General features: G+C 36.9%; 1 protein-coding gene across 3 annotated transcripts in view; it reads left to right on the forward strand.

The window, feature by feature from the left end:
* The window catches only part of KLHL2 (kelch like family member 2), a 54577-nt gene extending 34773 nt beyond the window's left edge, over positions 1–19804 (forward strand). For 2 of the 3 annotated variants that reach the window (XM_066548245.1, XM_066548247.1), the window contains 10 exons: positions 6413–6522; positions 7908–8024; positions 9031–9180; positions 10124–10241; positions 10875–11072; positions 11818–11919; positions 13226–13354; positions 17644–17784; positions 17931–18074; positions 18688–19804. In XM_066548245.1, coding sequence (XP_066404342.1) covers positions 6413–6522; positions 7908–8024; positions 9031–9180; positions 10124–10241; positions 10875–11072; positions 11818–11919; positions 13226–13354; positions 17644–17784; positions 17931–18074; positions 18688–18716 — 1238 coding nt within the window. In that variant the 3' untranslated portion in view covers positions 18717–19804. Of the gene's footprint in view, positions 1–6412; positions 6523–7907; positions 8025–9030; positions 9181–10123; positions 10242–10874; positions 11073–11817; positions 11920–13225; positions 13355–14253; positions 17266–17643; positions 17785–17930; positions 18075–18687 lie in introns of those variants that run through there. The other variant, XM_066548246.1, reaches the window with a different exon arrangement.
* The last annotated feature ends 851 nt before the right edge of the window (positions 19805–20655 follow it).

The raw sequence follows: 20655 nt of genomic DNA on the forward strand, positions 1-20655 counted from the left end.
TCTTACTCTAAAGGGTACCTATAGTCTCATCCACTTGAATCTTTCTCTCCAGCTCTCCTATTTTCATGCTTGGTACTAACCTTATATTTCCTGTAACCAAACCACCTTCCATTTCCGTCAAATTCCCCCCAAAAGCTTCCCTTATTGTCATCATATTCTTGGAGTACTGCTGGCCTGTATGACAAGCTGCCAGCTCAACTCCTACTGTGTATTTGCTGTGTCTGTGGGGTGGATTTTAAAGCAATGCACAGTCTGTTCTCACTCTTGAGATAAATATGCTGTGTGTAGTCAGAATGCATAGTCAGGTCCATTCTTTGCTCTGCCTTCTTCCTCCTAGCACTGTCAGGCTTAGATCAAGAGCAATAAAAAAAAGAGAATTAAAAATTAAATGTCCTGATAAGGCTGTAAAAAAAAATATGTATGACTGCATTGCTTTTCATAACTTTCCTTAAATGTACAGTGACCAATTAGCATAATTAACAATTAGTACAGAGTTAAAATTGAATATTTTCCTGAAATAGAGCACTAAGTGCTTCAAATCAGGTTGAAATAATAGGCTTTTTATTGCCTTGAATAAATTTAGAGCTCAGAAAGGCAAGGACTTTGATGAATGCTTTCAATTGTCTTCATTCCTAGAAATGCTGATTTGTGGTATAGATTTTTTTAACTCACAGGAGATTATAGTATTTCTATCAAGAATGATTGATATATCAATTAAAAAATTCAAAAGCTTTTCAGGTTGTTTTTGAAAGTACAAGCTTTTGTAATGCCTACCTTACTCATGAAGTTGTGGTGTGCACATGACTGAATGACTTTGTGGTATTTCTATTTAGACATCTATGCAAAAGGTTTTAATTAAATCCTTTTGTCTTTGAGTAATACACTATTAAATCCAAAAAGCTATTACATTTTTTGAAATAGGAAGCAAGACATACATTTATTAACTAGAGTTAATGTTCAGATATTTAATGTTTTTGGGAACACATTTTGATACAGCTGTTGCTTGAGTTTTAAATTATTTTTTCCAGCTTCTGTTCTGACTGGGCCTTAGTTATTTCTAAACTGAACCTCTAAACTACTTAAGTTACTTCTGAACAATCTTTGTTCTGTTTAGTAGTTGAAGCTAATATTTGTATAGATTACTTTCTAGAAATAAAGATTCTAAGACCCTGGCAAGACCTTGAGTGCAGTATTGGTTAAATATGTTTTGAGAGCATAGGAATTATGTCTACCTGTTAGCTCTCCTTCCCTGGGTCACTTTGTTCAGGCATCCTTTGCTGTGCACAGCGAGTGTCTGCAAGCAGAGCACAGACAAGTGAAAAGAGGAGGGAAGCTATTTGTTGGTCCTAGTTGGGACATGCAAGATACTAGACTGAGCACCAGAATGCTCAGTACTCCTGATAAAAGGATCCAAGGAGGAAGCGTTGGCCTTCATTTCTCCTTGGAATTGGCTCATCATCAGTCTTGCTGAATTTCTGTCTGCTGAGTCCCTGATTTCATTTCATACAGTTCTATACCTTTTCAGGTCAATGTTTTTGCTCTTGAATTTTCAGGCTACTTACTGCCTTTATCTCAGCCATCATAGCTTCTTTTTTCCCCTGTTCTTATCTCAAATGGCTCTTTGTACTTTGTCACAGCTTTCTTACATATGAAAAAAAATTCTCAAAGTCTAAGCCAAAAATACATGGCTGTGCCATTTCAGAGTTAAGCTTTGTATCACAGGCAGCTTAATTCCCAGAGCACACATTTTGGGATTAAGGCTCCAGAAATTAGAATGAGTACAGAAAAGGATTATTAGATTGAAAAAGGTAGTGAAAATATTTTCCTGCCAGAGAAAATGAAAAGTATTTTGTTTTGTAACTTCTCCCAGTCTTTATTTTGTTACATTTGCTACTTTGGGTTTAGAAAAAAGAGGCAGCGAGATAGTTCTGCTAATAGACAATGATAATATAAAAACAAATGGGTGCCAATGGATCAGAAGTTATTAGAAAAGTGAAACTCTAGAACTTCCTTCCAGTGGGAATGAAAATACAACTTTCATTAAATTTGGAGCTTCATATTCCTGTGGTGGGTTGGTCCTTTGCAGCAGAGAGCAAGATCTCTAGGAGAGTCATTTATATGCACCTGTGATCTGAAAATAGTGGACAATTGATACAGGTTACTTGGAATGAGCTTCTGTTGCAATTTAACTTGGAGATGCCACATGTCCTCGTGATGTTCCAGCAAGCAGTCCTGCTCTGGGTCTTGTTACACTTGCACAGTCACAGACTGTGTACAGCTGAGGCCTCTTCTCCTTTTGTGAGGATTCCTAGGAAGAGTATGTGGCATCAGCACTGCTAGTCTGTCCTCAGTTTTGGTCTGGGATATGTCTTATGTAGTGTTAAAGGATGTTCACAAAATAACAACTTTTCCTGAGAAGGAGGTGCATTATATAGGTGTTGTAATGTTATGTACAACCTGAAGATAAATTGGTAAAACCTTTTAATGAGAAGAGGTGTGCCACCTTGGACTAGAGAGACCCCAGGTCAGTGCTTATGTCCTGACACATTTCTTAGTTTTAACCAAAGAATGATAAGGTATTTCACCCACTGCATACAGGCATTGGGAGACCCGTGGCAGTGGCACAGTGAACTTTTTTGGCTTTTAGCACTGTGCTGAGATGTTAAAGATTCTTTTGTTAGGGAACCCTAGCGTGTTTTGTGATGCAGGGATTGCTGCATTGTATTTGGGATAACAGCATTCTTGATTCTGGTGCTCTTAGTCTGAAACTTGAGCCCTGGCAAGCCTTGGAAGCATGCATGTCTTCTGTGGACTGTTCTTGTGTACATCCATATGCCTGGCATGCAAAGGATGGAGTTGTCAGAATCATTCCTATGATTCTATTCTGAGTAGCAATGTCTGTTGCTATGCTGCTGTTGCCTTGGCTGTTGTGAATTTCATGATGTTCTTAAAAACAGTTTTTTAAGTATAAAATTTGCAAATAAATCAGCTTTTTTGGAAAAAAATGTGATTCTGCAGTTTTAGCTTCTGCTGGTTCTCCAATTGGCAGAACTTGTGTCTATACCTCTGCAGCAAAGCTGGGGTTCCTGTTTGACCAGTGCCTTAAAATAGGCCAATAGCAAAGGCCTTTTGTCCCAAGCCAAAAAAATCTCAGTGTGACATTGTGAATTAATCCATAAATGTTTAAAGCATAAAATATCCTGGGCAGGTTTCAGATGTAGCTTTCCTTCCTATGTAATTGAAAAATATAAAGTTAATGCCACTATCTGTATAGCCAGACTTGTGTGCCTTTTGGATAGGTGTCGAGTGCTTTTTGCTGAATGTGCATGTGTAGACTCAACTACAAATACCAAAAAGTGGTAAATTTACAGCTCCTATTTTCTTTCTATGCTTTCCATGCTGGCATTGTTTATTGTACTTCCAGACATTTTTGTTACTAGCCTTTTCCTGTTGTTAAAGACTTCTTTTCATTTGTCCCACCCTACTGGCACAGGGCAGACAAGGACAGATCTTTAGCTATTCAGATAGAAACTGACTCAGTTGCAAAAATGTGAAAATCTGTTTTTCATATGCAATTGGAACAGATATTTTAGAATCGTCCTAAAATTGATATTTTTTTTGTAAGTCAGAGATTAGTCTTGATAATAAAGAAGTAGGACTCTATTTGCTTAAGAAGTGGGAATTTAGAAGCCAAGCCTCTGCAGGTCCTAAGCCAGCTTGTTTTCAGGCTGCCAGACTCTAGAGCCAGCTGGCTTCAATTTCTGGGTAAAGAGGCAAGAAATGGGGCAGGATTCCAGTACAAATTTGTCAAAGTTGCATACTGTGTGGAAAATTCTGATTTGGGAAAAAAAAATTATTTTGTTCTCTCATGGAAACTTCCATATGGGTAGTTCTCTCTTTACTTCTCTAAGAGATGTTCATAAAGAAAGAAGTATGTTCTGTAACGCACTAAATAAAAACCAAGATAATGTGAGATTTTACAGGGGACAGTTACATGAAATATTTAATCATTTAAGCATAATGTTCATCATGTTTGATGTTAATATCTTCAGATTATTGAAGCTCTCAGGATGGGAACTGTAATATGAAATAATAAAAATCCTAACCCAGAAGGCAAAAAAATCCACGCACCTCCAGTACTATTTTTCATCGTTATTGGGAAAAGAGGATACAAGTGTGATTTCTGGAAATTTTAGTACCGAGTCATGTTATTTCAAAGATGCTGATATCCTTCTCGCTAAAAAGATGCAAAAAGTTTGAATTTCATAAGTGTGTTTTTTATATATAATGAAGCCTTCTGTCTTCAACACTTGAACCAGCATTACATAAATTGCCATTGGTGGATTTAATTGATTTTTACATTTCCTTATTATTTTTCCATTTTTAATTACATTAAATAATACACATAGCTATAATTGCAACTGGCTTCTGCCAAATGTTATCTATCAATCAGTTATGATGGTCTGCTAGACAACAAGGGATCTGATTCTTACAAGACAAGTTATTTCACCTTACCTCTTTTTTGATGACTAAAATTTATGTAGAAATCCCCTCTATTTCTCTTTTGTCCATAATTCATTCACCTGAGGATCTATAGCTGTAGATTGAATAGTTCGGTTTAGTGTTTCTCCTTTTTTCACTCCTTCCCTTGACCATGTGCCATGTTTTATGTTTTAAGAGGCTGACATCCAGTAAAACAGTTTTTGTTCAAGCACTGGGGTTTTTTTATTCTCTTCTATAGTTCTTATGTCTAGCATGAAAACTGGAGACAGCCTCACATTCATTGTATTACTTTGAAAATTCTCAACTTTCGCTTCTCCTGGTTTAGAGGGTGGATCTTCCTACTTAATGCTTAATCCTACTTAATTTAGACATAAATCTAAATAAACTTTTAAAAAGCAAGGCTTTTGTATGTGAGTCTATAAAATCAACCAGGTATTTCTGATTTATGAAATATATCCTGTTGGATGTGTTCCACTGTTGCATTGTATTTCTCAAGAAAAGATGAACAGTGCTTCAGAACCTCAGATTTGTTTGAGATTTGGATGCATTTCTGCCTGCCTCCAAACTCAGCTTCTCAGTACAGTCAGGCATACTGGTTTGTGACACTGTCACCTAAAATTTGGAGTTTATTGTAAAGGTAATCTATACAAATTATCTTTCTCAATTTCTATTTGCAAACAATAAAACTCATCAGATACTTAGCTTGAGAAACTGCATATTTTTCTGAAAAGCAAACAGATACTAGAAGATTTGGAGAGTGGAAAAGTAATGGGGATGTTATAAAAATCAATAGTATTTATTTTCATCCTTTCTTTCCCATTGCCTGAAGTACTGCAGAAATTACTACCTGTCCATCATGAGAGAATGCTGCAGAATTAGAGGGTCTTGTACTGATGATCATTGCATTTAAAACAGCTGTTTTCTTGTACCCTGCAATGTTGAACTGAAGAATTAGACTTCTTGAGCTTAAGCATTTAGCATTCTTTAACTTTTTTAAACAACTTAGGCAACTTTCTCAAGTATGGAGTCTCAGTTACAGTAATACTAATACAGGAATTGAAAAGACTATAAAATGTTCTTTGGTTTGAGTATGTTTGCTGGCCTCTTTTTATTTATTCTAATTTTGAGACAGTTCTTAAGTTCTTAGTAACAGTTGTCCCTTCTGACTTCTGTTAAGAATAGCAGAAGAAGGGGAGAAATAATTTTACTGAATGGAATGACTTTTTAAGCAAAATAATGCCATAAAAAGCAATTTTAAGGAAGGGAGGGGACAACTGAATAACTGAATGACAACTTGGAAACTCTAATTTTTTTCAGTTTTATTCAAGTTTAAAAGGTTTAAAAAATTAGGTTTAAAAAAAAATTAGGAAAATCTACAGACCTTCTGCACATTGTAGAGATTGCAATATGCAATATTTTATGACCTTGGACAAGCTCTGAGAGATGCACCAGGACTTGTTGTATGACATTGCTGGTTGGTTCTAAAGAATCAACCATTGTTCATGTCAAACTTCAAATTTAAAACATGTTTAAAACAACTCTTTATACATACAGAGTATAAAGACTCTGGAGTGTTTTTTCTGTATTTTTGTGTACAAATTTAGTAAAATGAGACTTAGGTAATTCTCAAAGACAAGTATTCTGAGATGAAGCAAGCATCTGAAAATTGCTACAATACTTTTAGTATAATGTGCTTTAATATTTCAGTTAAGGAATATTTAAATATAAAAGCTATTTGTGAGACCAAGCTTTAACTTATAGAAGAGGTTTTAAGTCAATATATTACTTCTAGATAGAATAAAATAGCTTGCATATTCATTTTCCTCTGTTTTCCCCTTCTGTGTTGATGCTTGTTAAGCATGTGGAGACCTGTTGCTGTATGTTAGTGTATTTCTTTTCCCCCAAACAGAACAGCACTTTTCTGATGTTGTGCTTAGTGAAGAATACCTCAATCTTGGTGTAGAGCAGGTGTGCAGTCTGATATCCAGTGACAAACTCACAATTGCCTCAGAGGAGAAGGTAAGACAATCTGTATCCCAGTATTCTTTTTATCCTTTCATGTGAAAGAGTGAGCTTGCTCCTTCTGATCTTGTGCCCTTTTTCAGATGTGTTCTGTGTTTCATTAACGAAATTAAGCAGGTATTGTGCTCAAGTTTAAAGGATGCTTCCCAAAAGTGTTGTCAGTCTGATGTTGACAACTAGTCTCAACTCTTAAAAATCCTACAACTATATTAAATCACATTACCTTCTTTGGGAAAAAAACCCCAAAACCAAAACTACATTAAATGGAAATTCCTTCTCATCTTCAAGCAGAACAACCAGAACACGTGCTGAGTCATATCCACAGGAGTTTGGTTTACCAAGGAATAAATAATTTCAAATTTGAAGAGCTATTATATGCCATTTACTAACTTTAACATCAGCAGTCCCACAAAGGTATTAAAGCTCTGTGTGTATATGTGAGCTGTTTAACCTAACTGAACATATGTGGGTTGCACAGGAGATGACATGGCAGCTTGTTATTACCAAACCAGAGTTTAATGTGTGTTGGCTCACCTTTAGCCTAGATCTCAATCTTTTAAAGCTATTTTTGAAACACTGTGCTCTTCAGTGAGCCCAGGCTGTCTCTGTAAACCTCTAATGACTTTCAGGTTGTGGATGCATTAATTTTGAGATTTTTAAATTCAGTTATGATCTATTTGAATTTCTTTTTTCCGAGAAGTTTGTAGTTGTACTCAAATGAGGCTAAATTGTGTACAAAAGCGTGTTTGAATACTCATTTGTACAGTTAGGCAGTGTTTCACGTTTGAAACTTTGAATCTAAGAACTATCTGCTTAAACAGCAACTAGCAAAGCTATGTTGTTGTTCCTGTAATAGCCCAAAGGTCTGGATCTATCACCTAAATACATGTGATGCTGCTTTTGTAGAGTATAATTAAGGTTTTAATGCTCTAGTGAATGATGAGCTACTGTGCAATGCAGGCAAAACGAGGCTTAGGATCGCTTGTCCTGCTAAGATTCAATGATGATAGGTCATTTGAACGGGGATGTGGCAGGTCAGTTCTCCAAGAAAGGAAGAAAAGCATGAGGACTGTAATATTCCTGCTGCTGTGTTGTTTGTTTGCCTAGTTTTCAGTATCAGTGAAGTCACTGTGTGCATTTTGTCAATGTAGCACAGCTATCCTTGAAACACCAGTAGAGGAGTAGATATAAAAAGAGACCAGATAATGCACCTTCATAATTTTATAGTTGATAAATATGGAAATAATGGGACCTGTAACCACTGTCATCTGTTCTTACATTAGGAGTTTTAGAATAAGCAAAACTATTTTTGGAGGCACACTAATGTTTTCATGCTTATGAACCTGTAAGTCAAAGAACTAGATTTGTTTGTTTTCTGGAAGGTATTTGAAGCAGTGATAGCCTGGGTAAACCATGACAAAGATGTAAGGCAGGAGTTAATGGCACGTCTGATGGAGCATGTTCGGCTGCCTTTGCTTTCCCGGGAGTATTTAGTCCAGGTAAGCAAAAATTAATACTAATTATTCTGCATGTGAATATTTCTGTTCGTTATTTTAATGCCAGATCAATAACTTTAAATTTCAACAACAGTGTCAATAGTATGTTAGTGATAGAAAAAGTAAACAAACAGCCACTACCACATACTCATGTGCACATCCACCCACTGAGGTGAGGGATTGCCATGTAGAGAATGACTTATGTAAGTAATTTATCTGTTTGGCTGAGTGCATGTCATACCACACCAGGAATCTGAACAATGTAATTTGCTGAGATCAGGTTAGGTTTCATTTGTAATGCCATCTTTTGATCAAGGATTTGTTCCCATAAGTGAATTTTCCGCTTCAGAATTATATCTGTTGTTTAAGCTGATTAGGAATTAATGACAAAGGAAGCTTTCTATTACCTGGTTCAGATAAAATATTTTTTTTCAAATTTTATAAGCTCATTTGGATATTTTGGTGTCAGGCCAAATATTTAAGATTGACAATACGAGTTCAGTATTAACACTGCTTAGTAGGTATAAGTAGTTTGGTACGTATTTATTTTAAAAATTCTGGTTTTGTGATATAAATCTCCAATTTGTGTGGGTTGTTTTGGGTGGGATTTGGGGTTTTTTTGTTGTTGTGTTCTGTTGTGGTTTTTCTTGTTGTGGGGTGGCGTACTAATTTGTTAAATTATTCTCTGCTACTTCCGCCTCAAAATATTCTGTACTGTCTGTATTTAAAAAATCAAGAAATGTGCCCAATTGTAAGAAAAGTGATTTACCTTGCCTATCACTGATTCTTCCACTTGCTAATTAACAATCAGCATATTTTAACTTTTTTTTTTTTAGTGACTACATATTTCCAACACAAATTTGTGTCCTACTGGTTAAATTACAATCTTAACAAGTAGATTAATCTGCATTTGTGTGATAGATCATCAGCTTTAATACACTTTGGACTCTGATTTCTGCTTTACTTCCTTAACATGCTCAGACCTTGTTAAACTTCTATTAATAAACAGAGAGTTGAAGAGGAAATACTGGTTAAGAACAGCAGTGCTTGCAAAGATTACCTCATTGAAGCTATGAAGTATCACTTGCTACCAACTGAGCAACGGGCATTGATGAAAAGCACACGGACAAAACTGAGAACACCTGCCAGCCTTCCAAAGGTAAGGCCCCTGTTTTTCTAATGTATCTACTATTTCAAACTGCATTTTAAAAACTTTCATGAGACCATGACTGTGTTTTGGGGTATTTGTGTAAAAAAATTGCATCAGAATTACTTATCATAAAAATGTAACAAGTGATTACCTTTACACTCCATGCTACTTATGACATAGATGTTTTAGCCTCCCACCTACACAGAGAATCACCACTACTTGCCCTCCCAGAAAACATTTTTTAGTAAGTGCTTCAGCTATTTTGAGAAATATACAATTATGGAGAAGTAAGCCTGTTTAAAAAACCAAAAATAAACAAAACAAACAAACAAAAAAATCAAAAAACCCCAAACCAAAACAAAGAATGTCTATGACTGAAGTTTCTGTGTTGAGATTTTTTATTTTATCTTTAGTTCATCTTAGCAAAAAACAAACATTAGATACTTTCTTCTTTACAATGAAGTAAAGTTTTCTCATAGTACTATTGTGAAAATGGTAATAATGGAATAGGAGATTCAATTCATTTTTCTTAGAAGAACAAGGTAAGGCTGTTATGTGATGGATGGTCACAGCTTCATTACACATCACAGATGGTGAATTCTCATACCTGAGATCATAAGAGGATGTGAAGATAAAGCAGGGTCTCCCTCTTTTGTCGGAGCTTTACCGAGATTCTGATTGCTTGCTGCTTTTCTACCCTTGGTATTTCCTCCAGACAAAATAACTACAAATTACATTTGTTTTAAAAAAACACCTAGCAATTAATTTGACCTGGTTGACAAGACTCAAATTTCTATAGGAGAGCCATTTATTTCTTGTACAATTATTACAGCCAATTATTTCTTGTACAGAAGCTTGCTTTATTTTTAAACATTCTTTTGATCTTTCAGGTGCTCTCATATATGCAGATAACTAACAGTTATTATTATTATTATTATTATCTCCCTGTTAGTTGATGATGGTAGTTGGGGGACAGGCTCCAAAGGCAATTCGCAGTGTTGAATGCTATGATTTTAAAGAAGAACGCTGGCATCAGGTTGCTGAATTGCCTTCCAGAAGATGTAGAGCAGGTAAGGAAGCCTAATTTTTTGTTGTGGTTGGTAATGCTTCAGGATTTAGGCATTGTATGTTCTCTGGAACAGTACTTGAGATATTTATCTAAGAAGGGCTAAACCTTGACTTCACTGATCATTGAATTACTTGCTAATCTGGAACAATACAACTTTGATCAATTGTGCTTAATTTGAACTTCAGTTTGCAATCTGTAGGATGAAATGCTTTATTACCTCCTACAGAAACAAGGGATAAATAAATTTAAATATTAATGCATTGTAATAAGGATTAATTTTGCTATTAAATACCCTAATCTCATTAAACTATATAAAGAATGTAAAACAGTGATAATCCACTACTGAAAACATGAACATGTGATCTTAAAGCAGCTGAGCAATTTAAGCAAGAAGAAATTCAGCAAGCATGGTATTCAGGAATGTGCACTATTAGGAAAAAGTGTTAGAAATTCTAGGGCTTAATCTGAATGAAGTGTGGTTCTAGGGGACTGTCAAAAGCACGACAAATGTAGTGAATACTGTAGTTTGTGTCAAGTATCTGCGTACTAGAACAGTACAGAACACAGTTACAGAATACAGTTAATTGGCAGAGAGACTGAAACACTCATCTTTCCTCCCATGTCCCTGCTCTAGGAATGGTGTACATGGGAGGCATGGTTTATGCTGTTGGTGGTTTCAATGGCTCTTTGAGAGTTCGTACAGTAGATTCCTACGATCCAGTGAAGGACCAGTGGACAAGTGTTGCTAACATGCAAGACAGGAGAAGCACACTGGGAGCAGCTGTATTAAATGGCCTTCTTTATGCTGTGGGAGGATTTGATGGGAGTACAGGTATGTTTGCCTGAGACACTTATGAATAGCTTTGACTACTCTTAACATTATTGTTTCAAATTTTAATGCCTCTTTTTGCTGGTACTTGTGGTGAAACCAAGCATGAGGGTAGCCTGGCATCTTGTGGTGTGGAATGTGCTTAAGTCGTCACATCCCCCTACCTGAAAAGTGGACTGTTTGCTCCTAAGTGTTCAGGCTTAAAGACTAGTGAACTTTTGGCAAGTTCCTTTCCAGTATTCCTTCTATAGTCAGAGTCCTTAACTTGTGGAAGATACGAGAGAAAAATTAGTCCTGTTTGCATAGGAAATTGATTTCTGCATTTTCATGTAGTGTAAATAAGATTATAAACAGCTTTTTCTGACCTGTGAGAAGGCTTTAGACATTCACTGTTCATTCTCTACTTAGATGCACTAAACAATTAGTGCAGAAGTGATCTTTTTGCTTAATAACTATTATAGAAGAATATGTAGGAGAAAGCATGTGTCTTAATTAAAAAGAAAGGAAATAAACCCGGGAAGAAGTTTTCACAGCTCCACAGAAGTTTTCAGTAATTTGCCCATTTTCAGACATAAAGTTGGGTTGACTGTAATTGCCTTCTAAAGGACAAAAAGGTTGTGCTTTTTGTTCAGTATTTAACAATCCTTAGAATGAAATAATTTGAGTTTTCAGATATGAAGAGTTTCCTGAAAACTAGACAGTATGTTGCACCTAGATTTATAGAGAAAATGTTATATTGTCTTCATAGGTTTGTCATCAGTCGAAGTTTACAACTTAAAGACTAACGAGTGGTTTCATGTAGCTCCAATGAACACAAGAAGAAGTAGTGTTGGTGTAGGTGTTGTTGGAGGTAAGTTGACAAATGATATAAAAAAGAACAGAGGGAAAGGCAATCATTTACCCTACTAGTTTTTCTTACTTCTGAAAACATACTTCAGATTTATGTTTTTGCTCAACCTTGTAATTGAAATGGTGTGAACAATATGTAATCATTCTGCTTGGGTTTCACTAGTTTTTAGCATAGTAGTTTTAAATTTTTTTTCAGAGCTTCAGCTGTTGCTGAGGCTAACTGAGGAAAACCTTGCTAAGCTCTAGGTTATGTATGTCAGCGAAGTTGGAGAGCTGACGTGATGACCTTATCATTTGGTCTTTAGTGATGCAGCACTGCTGTATTGTCAGCTCTGTTATCTGTGGCTGACCTTGCTGGCTGCACGCTGGGGACAATCCCAAGGGCAGTGTCGGGAAAACTGCTGACTTTTCAGTCAGCTTGGTAGTGAATAGCCCAGATGTCACTTGCACAATGGAGGCCGGGCCTGGCTCTTGGATCTTAAAACAGTTATAGGGGTGGGTGTGTGCTTTAACTGCATAGGAACAACTGCTGTTTCCAATCTGAAAATGCAGACTGTATGAGTGATTTTCATTCTAAATTTCTGATATTCCTAGGAAGCCTATTTGTGAGCTTCCAGTATCAAAAATACTTGAAATAGCTTGCTTTTGAGCAATGCCTAATTGTGGAGAGCTTTGTGGATAATTGGCTAGCTGAGAAAGGCCACTTTGATGTGATACCGTTGGCTGGAGATTAAGTAATCAGTGTCCAATCACTAACAAGAGTCATGGTGACCTTTGCTGCAACATGAAGATGGAAGAGAAAATCTTTTGCCAGAAAATGAAGATAGCCTAGGTAGAATAGCTACAAGAATGTAAACATAGAAACAAAATAATCATTAGAGCATAGAAGTAGGTGTGGTTGATCTAAGTGTGCTTTAACCAATAATGAGCTCAGCTTTTGCAATATGTATAAACTTCATTAACACCAATATAAATATGTGTGAGTTATCAATAAACTCTGAGATTTGCTGTTCACGCATATTGTGTGCTACAATTCGACACCTAATAAACACCTTACCTTTGTATTTCAGCTAGGCAATTTAAAATCTTTTGACTTGCATTATTGTTGTTAGATACTGCGTGCCTTTTACATCCTAAAAACGACAAGATCTGTGGCATGCTAACCTCAAGTGTTTACAGTGTAGAATCTCAGTAAGTGATTGACAGGTGCTGATTAGTAGCTAATTGGAGAGCAATGCCTTCCTCTTTGTGGTGTGGCAGTCCCGGCATGTCCATTAGCAGCTGGCAGACTCCTTTGGTCCCCCCAGGGAAGCTGTATGCTGTTGGTGGCTATGATGGAGCGTCACGGCAGTGCCTTAGTTCAGTGGAATGCTACGATGCCAATTCCAACGAGTGGAGCTACGTCGCAGAAATGAGCACCAGGCGGAGCGGAGCAGGTTAGTGGACAAGGATCAGCTGTCCTTGCAAAGATGAAAATTCGTGGGTTTAAAATGTATCTAAAACCATGAAAGGTAAGCTAAAGTCTGAATCTAATGGAATGTGCTAGTTCTAGATGCACAGCACAATTATTCCACTGAGTAATATTCAGTCTGTTAAGAGTAAATTATCTTAAAGTAAATCTTTTTTTTTTCATACTTTCATATTCCTCTTCTTCCCACAACTTCTGATGGTTTTTAACATACAGACTAATATTCATGGATTGTAATAATCACTGTCACCTCAATTCTTAAGTATCAAAATCTATACAGCAAGAATGAAAAAATGTCTTTTCTACAGGGATCTCTTTGCCAGTTAGGGCTGATTATTCTAACAGCGTTTTCAGGTTGACTTTACGTGTGAACTATGACTAGGTTTCCACCTCTTTGGAGGACTTGTTCTGCATTCTGATTCACTGCAGGAAATTTTGTCCTTGTTCATTCCTAAGTTTGTATTAATGGTTTCATCCTATTACTTCCACTTATGTACCCTTTATTTCACCTTCAGTAATTCTTCTCATCACCTGGTGTTTGCATCCCCTGTACATGTACAGCCTACTACATGTTATCCTTCCTTATCATTTAGCCAAGGTATATCCATTTATTTCTCTATAATCTTAAAAATCCCTTCTCTTTTTTTTTTTTTTTTTTGTGGATTTCTTTTTTCCTTCTTGCAATTCTGAGTGTGTATATTCTCTTTAAAGACATCTTTAAAAGTGCCTATGGTATTCCACTTTTGTTTAGTGAAATGGTGCTTCCACAGCTCCAAATTGACTTTAGCATTTTCAGTATCTATTAATATTATGGACTTGAATCTCATTTACTGTTCACTGTCCTCTATTTGTCTTTTGGTATTTCAGGTTTTTTCAACTCGCAGAAGTTGTTTTATTTCTCTAGATGCGTTCCCATGGACTTTTTCAAGTCAAATTCCATGATATTATTTTCTACATTTATTTTTTAGTAGTTAAGTCACTTTTTTTGCCAAGTACTTAATGGTGGTTTTTAGCAACACCCTTCAAGTATCTACTGGTGATTGCAATAATGTGCTTCATAATGGGAAGAGATATTGCTACAAATAAATCTGAATGGACTTCTAGTATGCTCAGTATATGATTAATAATTGCCCCAACTTCTCATCTTACTTTCCATTATTCTTTGTTAACTCTGAACAGTTTTTACCTATGTAATAATGTAATAATGTTTAACTTAAATTCAAATAATTTCAAAAGAAATCTATCAAAGTACTAAATTCGTTACTAAAATTAAGATAGTCTGTAATACTTCCATCATATCCTTACAAGATCAGCAACCTGATAACTCTTATTACTAGAAGTCACATTTCAATTGTATTTCTAAACTAAAACTTTGATGATCATGAAGGAAACATGATACACTATACCTCAAGAAAACACAGTTGCCTTGTGAAACTTCTAGTAACTCAGTCTGTGCTTCTTGGAAGTAAATTCTGGATTAAAAACTGGACAGAGTTGCAGTAAGGGTACTGGAAAATATTCCTGTCTAACATTGGCAAGTTTTGAGGAATATACTTATATAAAATGGGCAACTGACAAGAATAGTTTTAAAGACAAATAGTGTTGGTGGGTTGTGACAAAGTTTCATTTTGCAGTCTGCCTGCGCACACATTTTGTTTCAGCATTTGGGGTTTATTTTTTGATACTCTGTTTTTGCAAACTGTTGTTGTGCATGTAGCCTATTTATATAGTAGATGTTTTCAGATTTTTTTTAATGTTGAATTTCTTCTACAACTCTGAAATTTAGTTCCTTAAATATACTAACTACTGGGATCTTCCTACCCCTCTCCTCTCTTCCCTTGTCCCTGTGTTGCTGATTCAACTCTCTTCTGCCTTTTACCTGGTCCACAGATAAAAAAAAATGGAGAGGAAAACTAAATGTAGACAGTTATTCCAGTTTCATATAATTGAGTAAAATTATCAACATTCTTCTGTGCCACTCTGTTAAATACATGAAAAAATTATATTTTTGCATGGCAGAGGAGTGGGTGGTAATGTGAAAATCGTGACTGTTGATTGAGCTTGGCTGTAGAGGCCAAATAGCCAAACCCATCAGAACTGTTTCAACTGGAAATCAGTCCTGGTGGTGTTATGGGGGCTAACTAAAGAAAATTTTGTTCCTGCATTCAACTTTTGGATGTCTGGTCATCTCAAAGAACTTAAGCTCATCTCTTCTGTTCCTACTGCTTCAGCTTCACTCAAAAGCAACTTTTCAGAGGTTAACCCTCAGTTACTCTTCTTTAGTACCCACTGCTTCTCAGTTGATCAATACGGGGACAGATCTGTTTCCAGCAACATATTGGGAGGAGGAACTTCAGATCCAGATATAGGCCATTTGGGAGGGCTGAGAGATATAAGACAGGGTCCTGAAAAATGGGCAGGAAAGAAAAATAACAAAGAAAGGAGAACTCAGAAGACGGCAACAAGAGGATACAGACGGAAGGAGCAAGAAATAAGGTAGGACCTGGAAACTGGGTGTGGGATTAAGGGAAAATGAAGCACCATGGAGGAAGGGAGGACATTATTAAAAATAAGGAGCTATGAAAGAAAAAAGTGGCAATGTGGCAGAGGGAAAGCTCTACACACTGAATAGGAAGGCCACTAACTCTTTTGAAGGCATGGGTGGGGGGATTTATGTCACATCCCATATTTAAACTGAAAATATTAGCTCTCCTTCTGTAATGTTTAATTCTACAAAAGATGAATGTTGTACTTTCTAATAAAGTGTGATCAGAGTGGGAGAAAGAAAAGCTGTCATACTATACTGTGGCATGATAGCTAGAAATAATAGCAATAAAAGAGGAGTTAAATTAACTGGGAAGGATATGGGGAAATGCTAGTGGTGAATATCACTGGTAAAGCCCTAAATAGCATGATTTAAAAGTGTCCTATCAATAAGCTATTTTTCAGATTTACAGTACCAATTAGCTTCCATGTTTCCTTCCTCTCTTCTTTTAGTTATTAAAATCAGTCTCTTTAATAAGAAAATTTAGTCATTTCAGCAGGAGTAGTTTCTCTTCACATATAGAAATGGCTCTTAAAAACAAAATTAGTGATATGTTTTTAAAGATATTTCAGCTCATTATTAAGGTCTTGGGGTTCTCTTCTTTTTTTCCTTTTATTCTCCTTTTTTTTTTCTACTTCCAATATTTTTTTTCTTTGAGGTACTTACCTGATTTTTTGCATTCATATTCGTTGTTTCCCTTCAAAAAGATTTTAAGTGGTTCCATGGAATACTTTATGAGCTATATTTGCAAATCTGTATCTCTGCTTTGAGTTTCATAGTCTTAAATGTGGCATTTATTAAATTTCCCAGTATACTTTCATAGAAGTGCTTTTTTAGTTGTCTTTATGGTCCATCACTCAGAAATTTTAATACAAAAAAACCCCTACGTTTCTGGAATTTATTATGTTTTGGTTCTAATAATACATTATAAAGGGAGTAATAAATAAACAGGCCTTTCTTTCTGCTTCCCCCATTTCCATTTTTTCAATATGTGCAGCCCAAATAGCAAGTAGATAGATCTAGCTTTACTCACGCCTTCATTCCAAGCTCACAGATTGATAAACTTTTGTTGTAAAGTAAAGGAGACCTTAGGATTAAAGGACACCCTTTAATATCCTTTTGGATATTTTGATAACTGAAGCTTGGTTGAAAGAAGCTTGGTGTTCTTCAAATCCCAGAGAAGGTACTCACTGCTAACTGTTTAATTCTGTTCTATCTGTTTACAAGGTATTCCAACACTTCAGTGGAAACATCCCTATTGTATAATGTCTATCCATTCAGCTTTTATCCTCTGTACTGCGCAGCTTTTACTTTCTAAAAGTTCACTTACACTTTATCATCCTGTCAGATTTCTGTTATCCTGGCTGAGCACATTGTCTCATTTACTGTCACTTCTAGTTAGTCCTAAATTTCAACAAGCCTCATTTTCCTGCACGTCATTTTTCATCCAAAATTTTCTAAATCTTCTGTTGCAGAACAGCTCTGGTCTTTGTATGCTGCAATATGGTAGATGGGCATGCAAGGCATTTTATCAGTGTCTTGCTGTAGTTACTGTCTCTCTGCTTTAATGCATCCTGACCCAAATGTTTTCTGAAATAGTTTCCAACATTGACTTAACGAAGGATTTATGTTAGCTGACATACTTGTTGTTTCTCCTTTGTATCGTTCAAATAATTCTCTGGTTAATTCTGCGTATTTTCATATGTTTGCAGGTGTTGGTGTGTTAAACAATTTATTGTATGCAGTAGGTGGTCATGATGGTCCTTTGGTAAGAAAAAGTGTGGAAGTGTTTGACCCCATTGCCAGTACCTGGAAGCAGGTTGCAGACATGAACATGTGCAGAAGGAATGCAGGTATGTGCAACAATGACTAAAATTGTTCCAATGTCAATTGTGAATGGCATGTAACTGGATTTCTGCTGCTTTCATTAAAAAACATGCTTTTGAGGGGTGTAGAAGTCAATTATTAATTTTCATTCTGGTTTCCTGCCCTTTTTCAGGTGTTTGCGCTGTAAATGGTCTCTTGTATGTAGTTGGAGGAGATGATGGTTCCTGTAATTTATCAACAGTGGAGTATTATAATCCAACAACTGATAAATGGACAGTTGTGTCATCTTGTATGAGTACAGGAAGGAGCTATGCAGGTAAGGCATATAGATATTGTTAATGCACTTTTTAAAGTATAACATTTGATAAAGCATCCAAACAAAGTCTTGTCTAAGGTAAAATCTAAGATAAAAAAATGGACAGGAAGAATCTGATGGTACATTTTGAAAGATAACTTCAAATAATTACTCACTACAAGGAAGAAAAAAGGATTAAAGTGTAATCAAGAAGGATTTAGCTCATACTTGATGAGTCAGAAAGATGATTCTGGTATGACTAGTTTTTTTAACAAGAAATATGTGTCTCAATCTAAGGGGTCCAATTCCAAAGTTCTTTGGGATTTGATATTTAGAAAATGAGCTGTTTCAGGAATCTTTTCCTTCAATAACTGCAGTTTTTTAAATGAGTTATTTAAGTGAATGTTAAGGATGTATTTCACTGATAACAAAATTAAATTTGATTAGTCACAGAAACTTTCTTAACTTGGCACTGATTCAGAGAGCTTTGTGTCAAAGAGAAATTAGGGAAAAATATGTGCATTGTTGCTGCTGCACAGTTAAATGGTATTTGCAATGTATTATATTAATTTTTTCTTGATTTTAAAAACAATACTGCCTAAAGATTTATCCCTTTTTCTCTCCCTCCCTCGAGGTGTTACAGTTATTGACAAACCATTATGATCAGTAAAAGGATTTTCAACTTGATTATGCACTAGAAGCAGTCTTCAACAAGTGTATTTGAAGTGACTGAGTATCTAAGCACTTCTCTACTTGTAGCTGCATCTTGAGTCACAGTGGAAGATGTGACTGTCTACAATTACAGATGACAGATGATGAAGATTACTCTAGGTAGAAGCAATTTGTAGGATTATTCTGCAGTTGAGCAGAAGCTGGTTGAACTTTTGAAGTCTGGTAGACCAATTTTTTTACTGCAAGGTCTTCAGAAAAAACCCAACACTTTCAAAAGGACCGGCTTCTGTCAGTCATGACTGAAAAACGGATTGTGAGTGAAGAATGGTGTGTATTCTGGTGAAAGTAAATTTTTGTCTTATTTTTTCCAGAGACTAATAAATATATTTAAGGAAATGAACTGTCAGTCTTCATTGTAGGTACTGAATCCCACCTCAGTAATTCAAACTGGCATGGGGTACATTTGTTTCCTTTTATAAAACTTTTGTTACGTAACTATACTACGTGCATATGTTTGTGTGAGCCTAAGTTGCTCTCTATTGAAACTCTTCAAAACCTGATTTTACTATTTATAATTTGGCACAGTACTTTGAATATGTCAGTACTATGTTGTAAAACAGAGATGTATTTTTTGATATGTAACAATGCTTAACACTAATTCCCGCTGAAGGAGATCAGAGACGGTTTGACACTTCTTGAGCAGGTGTAATTTCAGTATCTTTTTAATAAAAATGTTGTCTGTACTTACAAGGTTTTTTTTTTCCTGTTCAATTTTGGTCACGTTTAGATGTTACTTCTTTTTTACCTTTCTATCCAAAAGGTGATTTGGCATGAAAATAACTGAAAATTTATAGTGAATGTATGCAATTGCGTTGAACTTGCATGGTACAAAGGCCTCTTTATGCGTGTAATCTCAGCTTCTATTAGCAAATATCTGAATACACTGTATATGGCCATGCTTATACAGCAGCACATTTTTATTTGTTCTTGGATGGCCTCCTTTTAACATGACCAAAGCTACTGTCATATTTGAGACATTTTCTTCAAATAAAAGTTTGTACATTGTTTCCTAATGCCAACAGGTCGCTTAAAACTTGTGTTTCTCAATACAAGTCTCAAACCAAATAATCAGTGAAATAAACTGGGGTAGTGGGTCGGGTGGCAGGGAATGGAGAGAAGCTGGGGCTCTAAAGGTCTGAATGCCACTGAATTGTGAATTATTAAGGTTTAGAAGCCAGTCATGTGAACATCGCTGTTTTGCCACAGGTCAGTTTCTGGAAGCTGTGGTTGTCCATGAGTGCAGGAATGAGTGCAGGCTTCCATGAAAGCGTCCGAGCTGGGACACTGCAGGTGGCAGGGCTGGGAGTCACGTAGTGCCCAAATTCCGTGTGCGGTGTGACGCACGCTGGGGCGAGGCGGGGGCTGTGAGCGGGCACCTTGTATCGGAATTGTACACTTTCACCCGCATGACACCAACCCGGGAATGTTGTATCGGAATTGTACACTTTCACCCGCATGACACCAACCCGGGAACGCGGCTAGGGCCGCTGCTGCCATGACGACACGGCCGTCTGGGCACTTCCATCTTTTCATTAACGCGGGAGCAGGCAACGGGCACCAGCAGGGGTGGCACCGCGTCCGTCCGCAGCCGCGGTGCTCCGGCAGGAGAGCACGCCGGGAGGCGGTGGGTCCCGGTCACGGTCCCGGTCCCGGTCCCGGTCCCGGTCCCGGTCCCGGTCACGGTCACGGTCACGGTCACGGTCCCGGTCCCGGTCCCGGTCCCGGTCACGGTCACGGCCCCGGCCGCTGCACGGAGCCGCTCTCGGGGCCGATCCCGCAGCCGCTGCCGCGCCCGGGAGGGCCCCGCCCCATGGCGTCGTGCGCGTCACCTGCTGTCCTCCCTCCCCATTGGCCGCGCCCCGGAGTCTCA

Source organism: Molothrus aeneus, chromosome 4, assembly GCF_037042795.1.
Source record: "Molothrus aeneus isolate 106 chromosome 4, BPBGC_Maene_1.0, whole genome shotgun sequence".
Lineage (NCBI taxonomy): Eukaryota > Metazoa > Chordata > Aves > Passeriformes > Icteridae > Molothrus > Molothrus aeneus.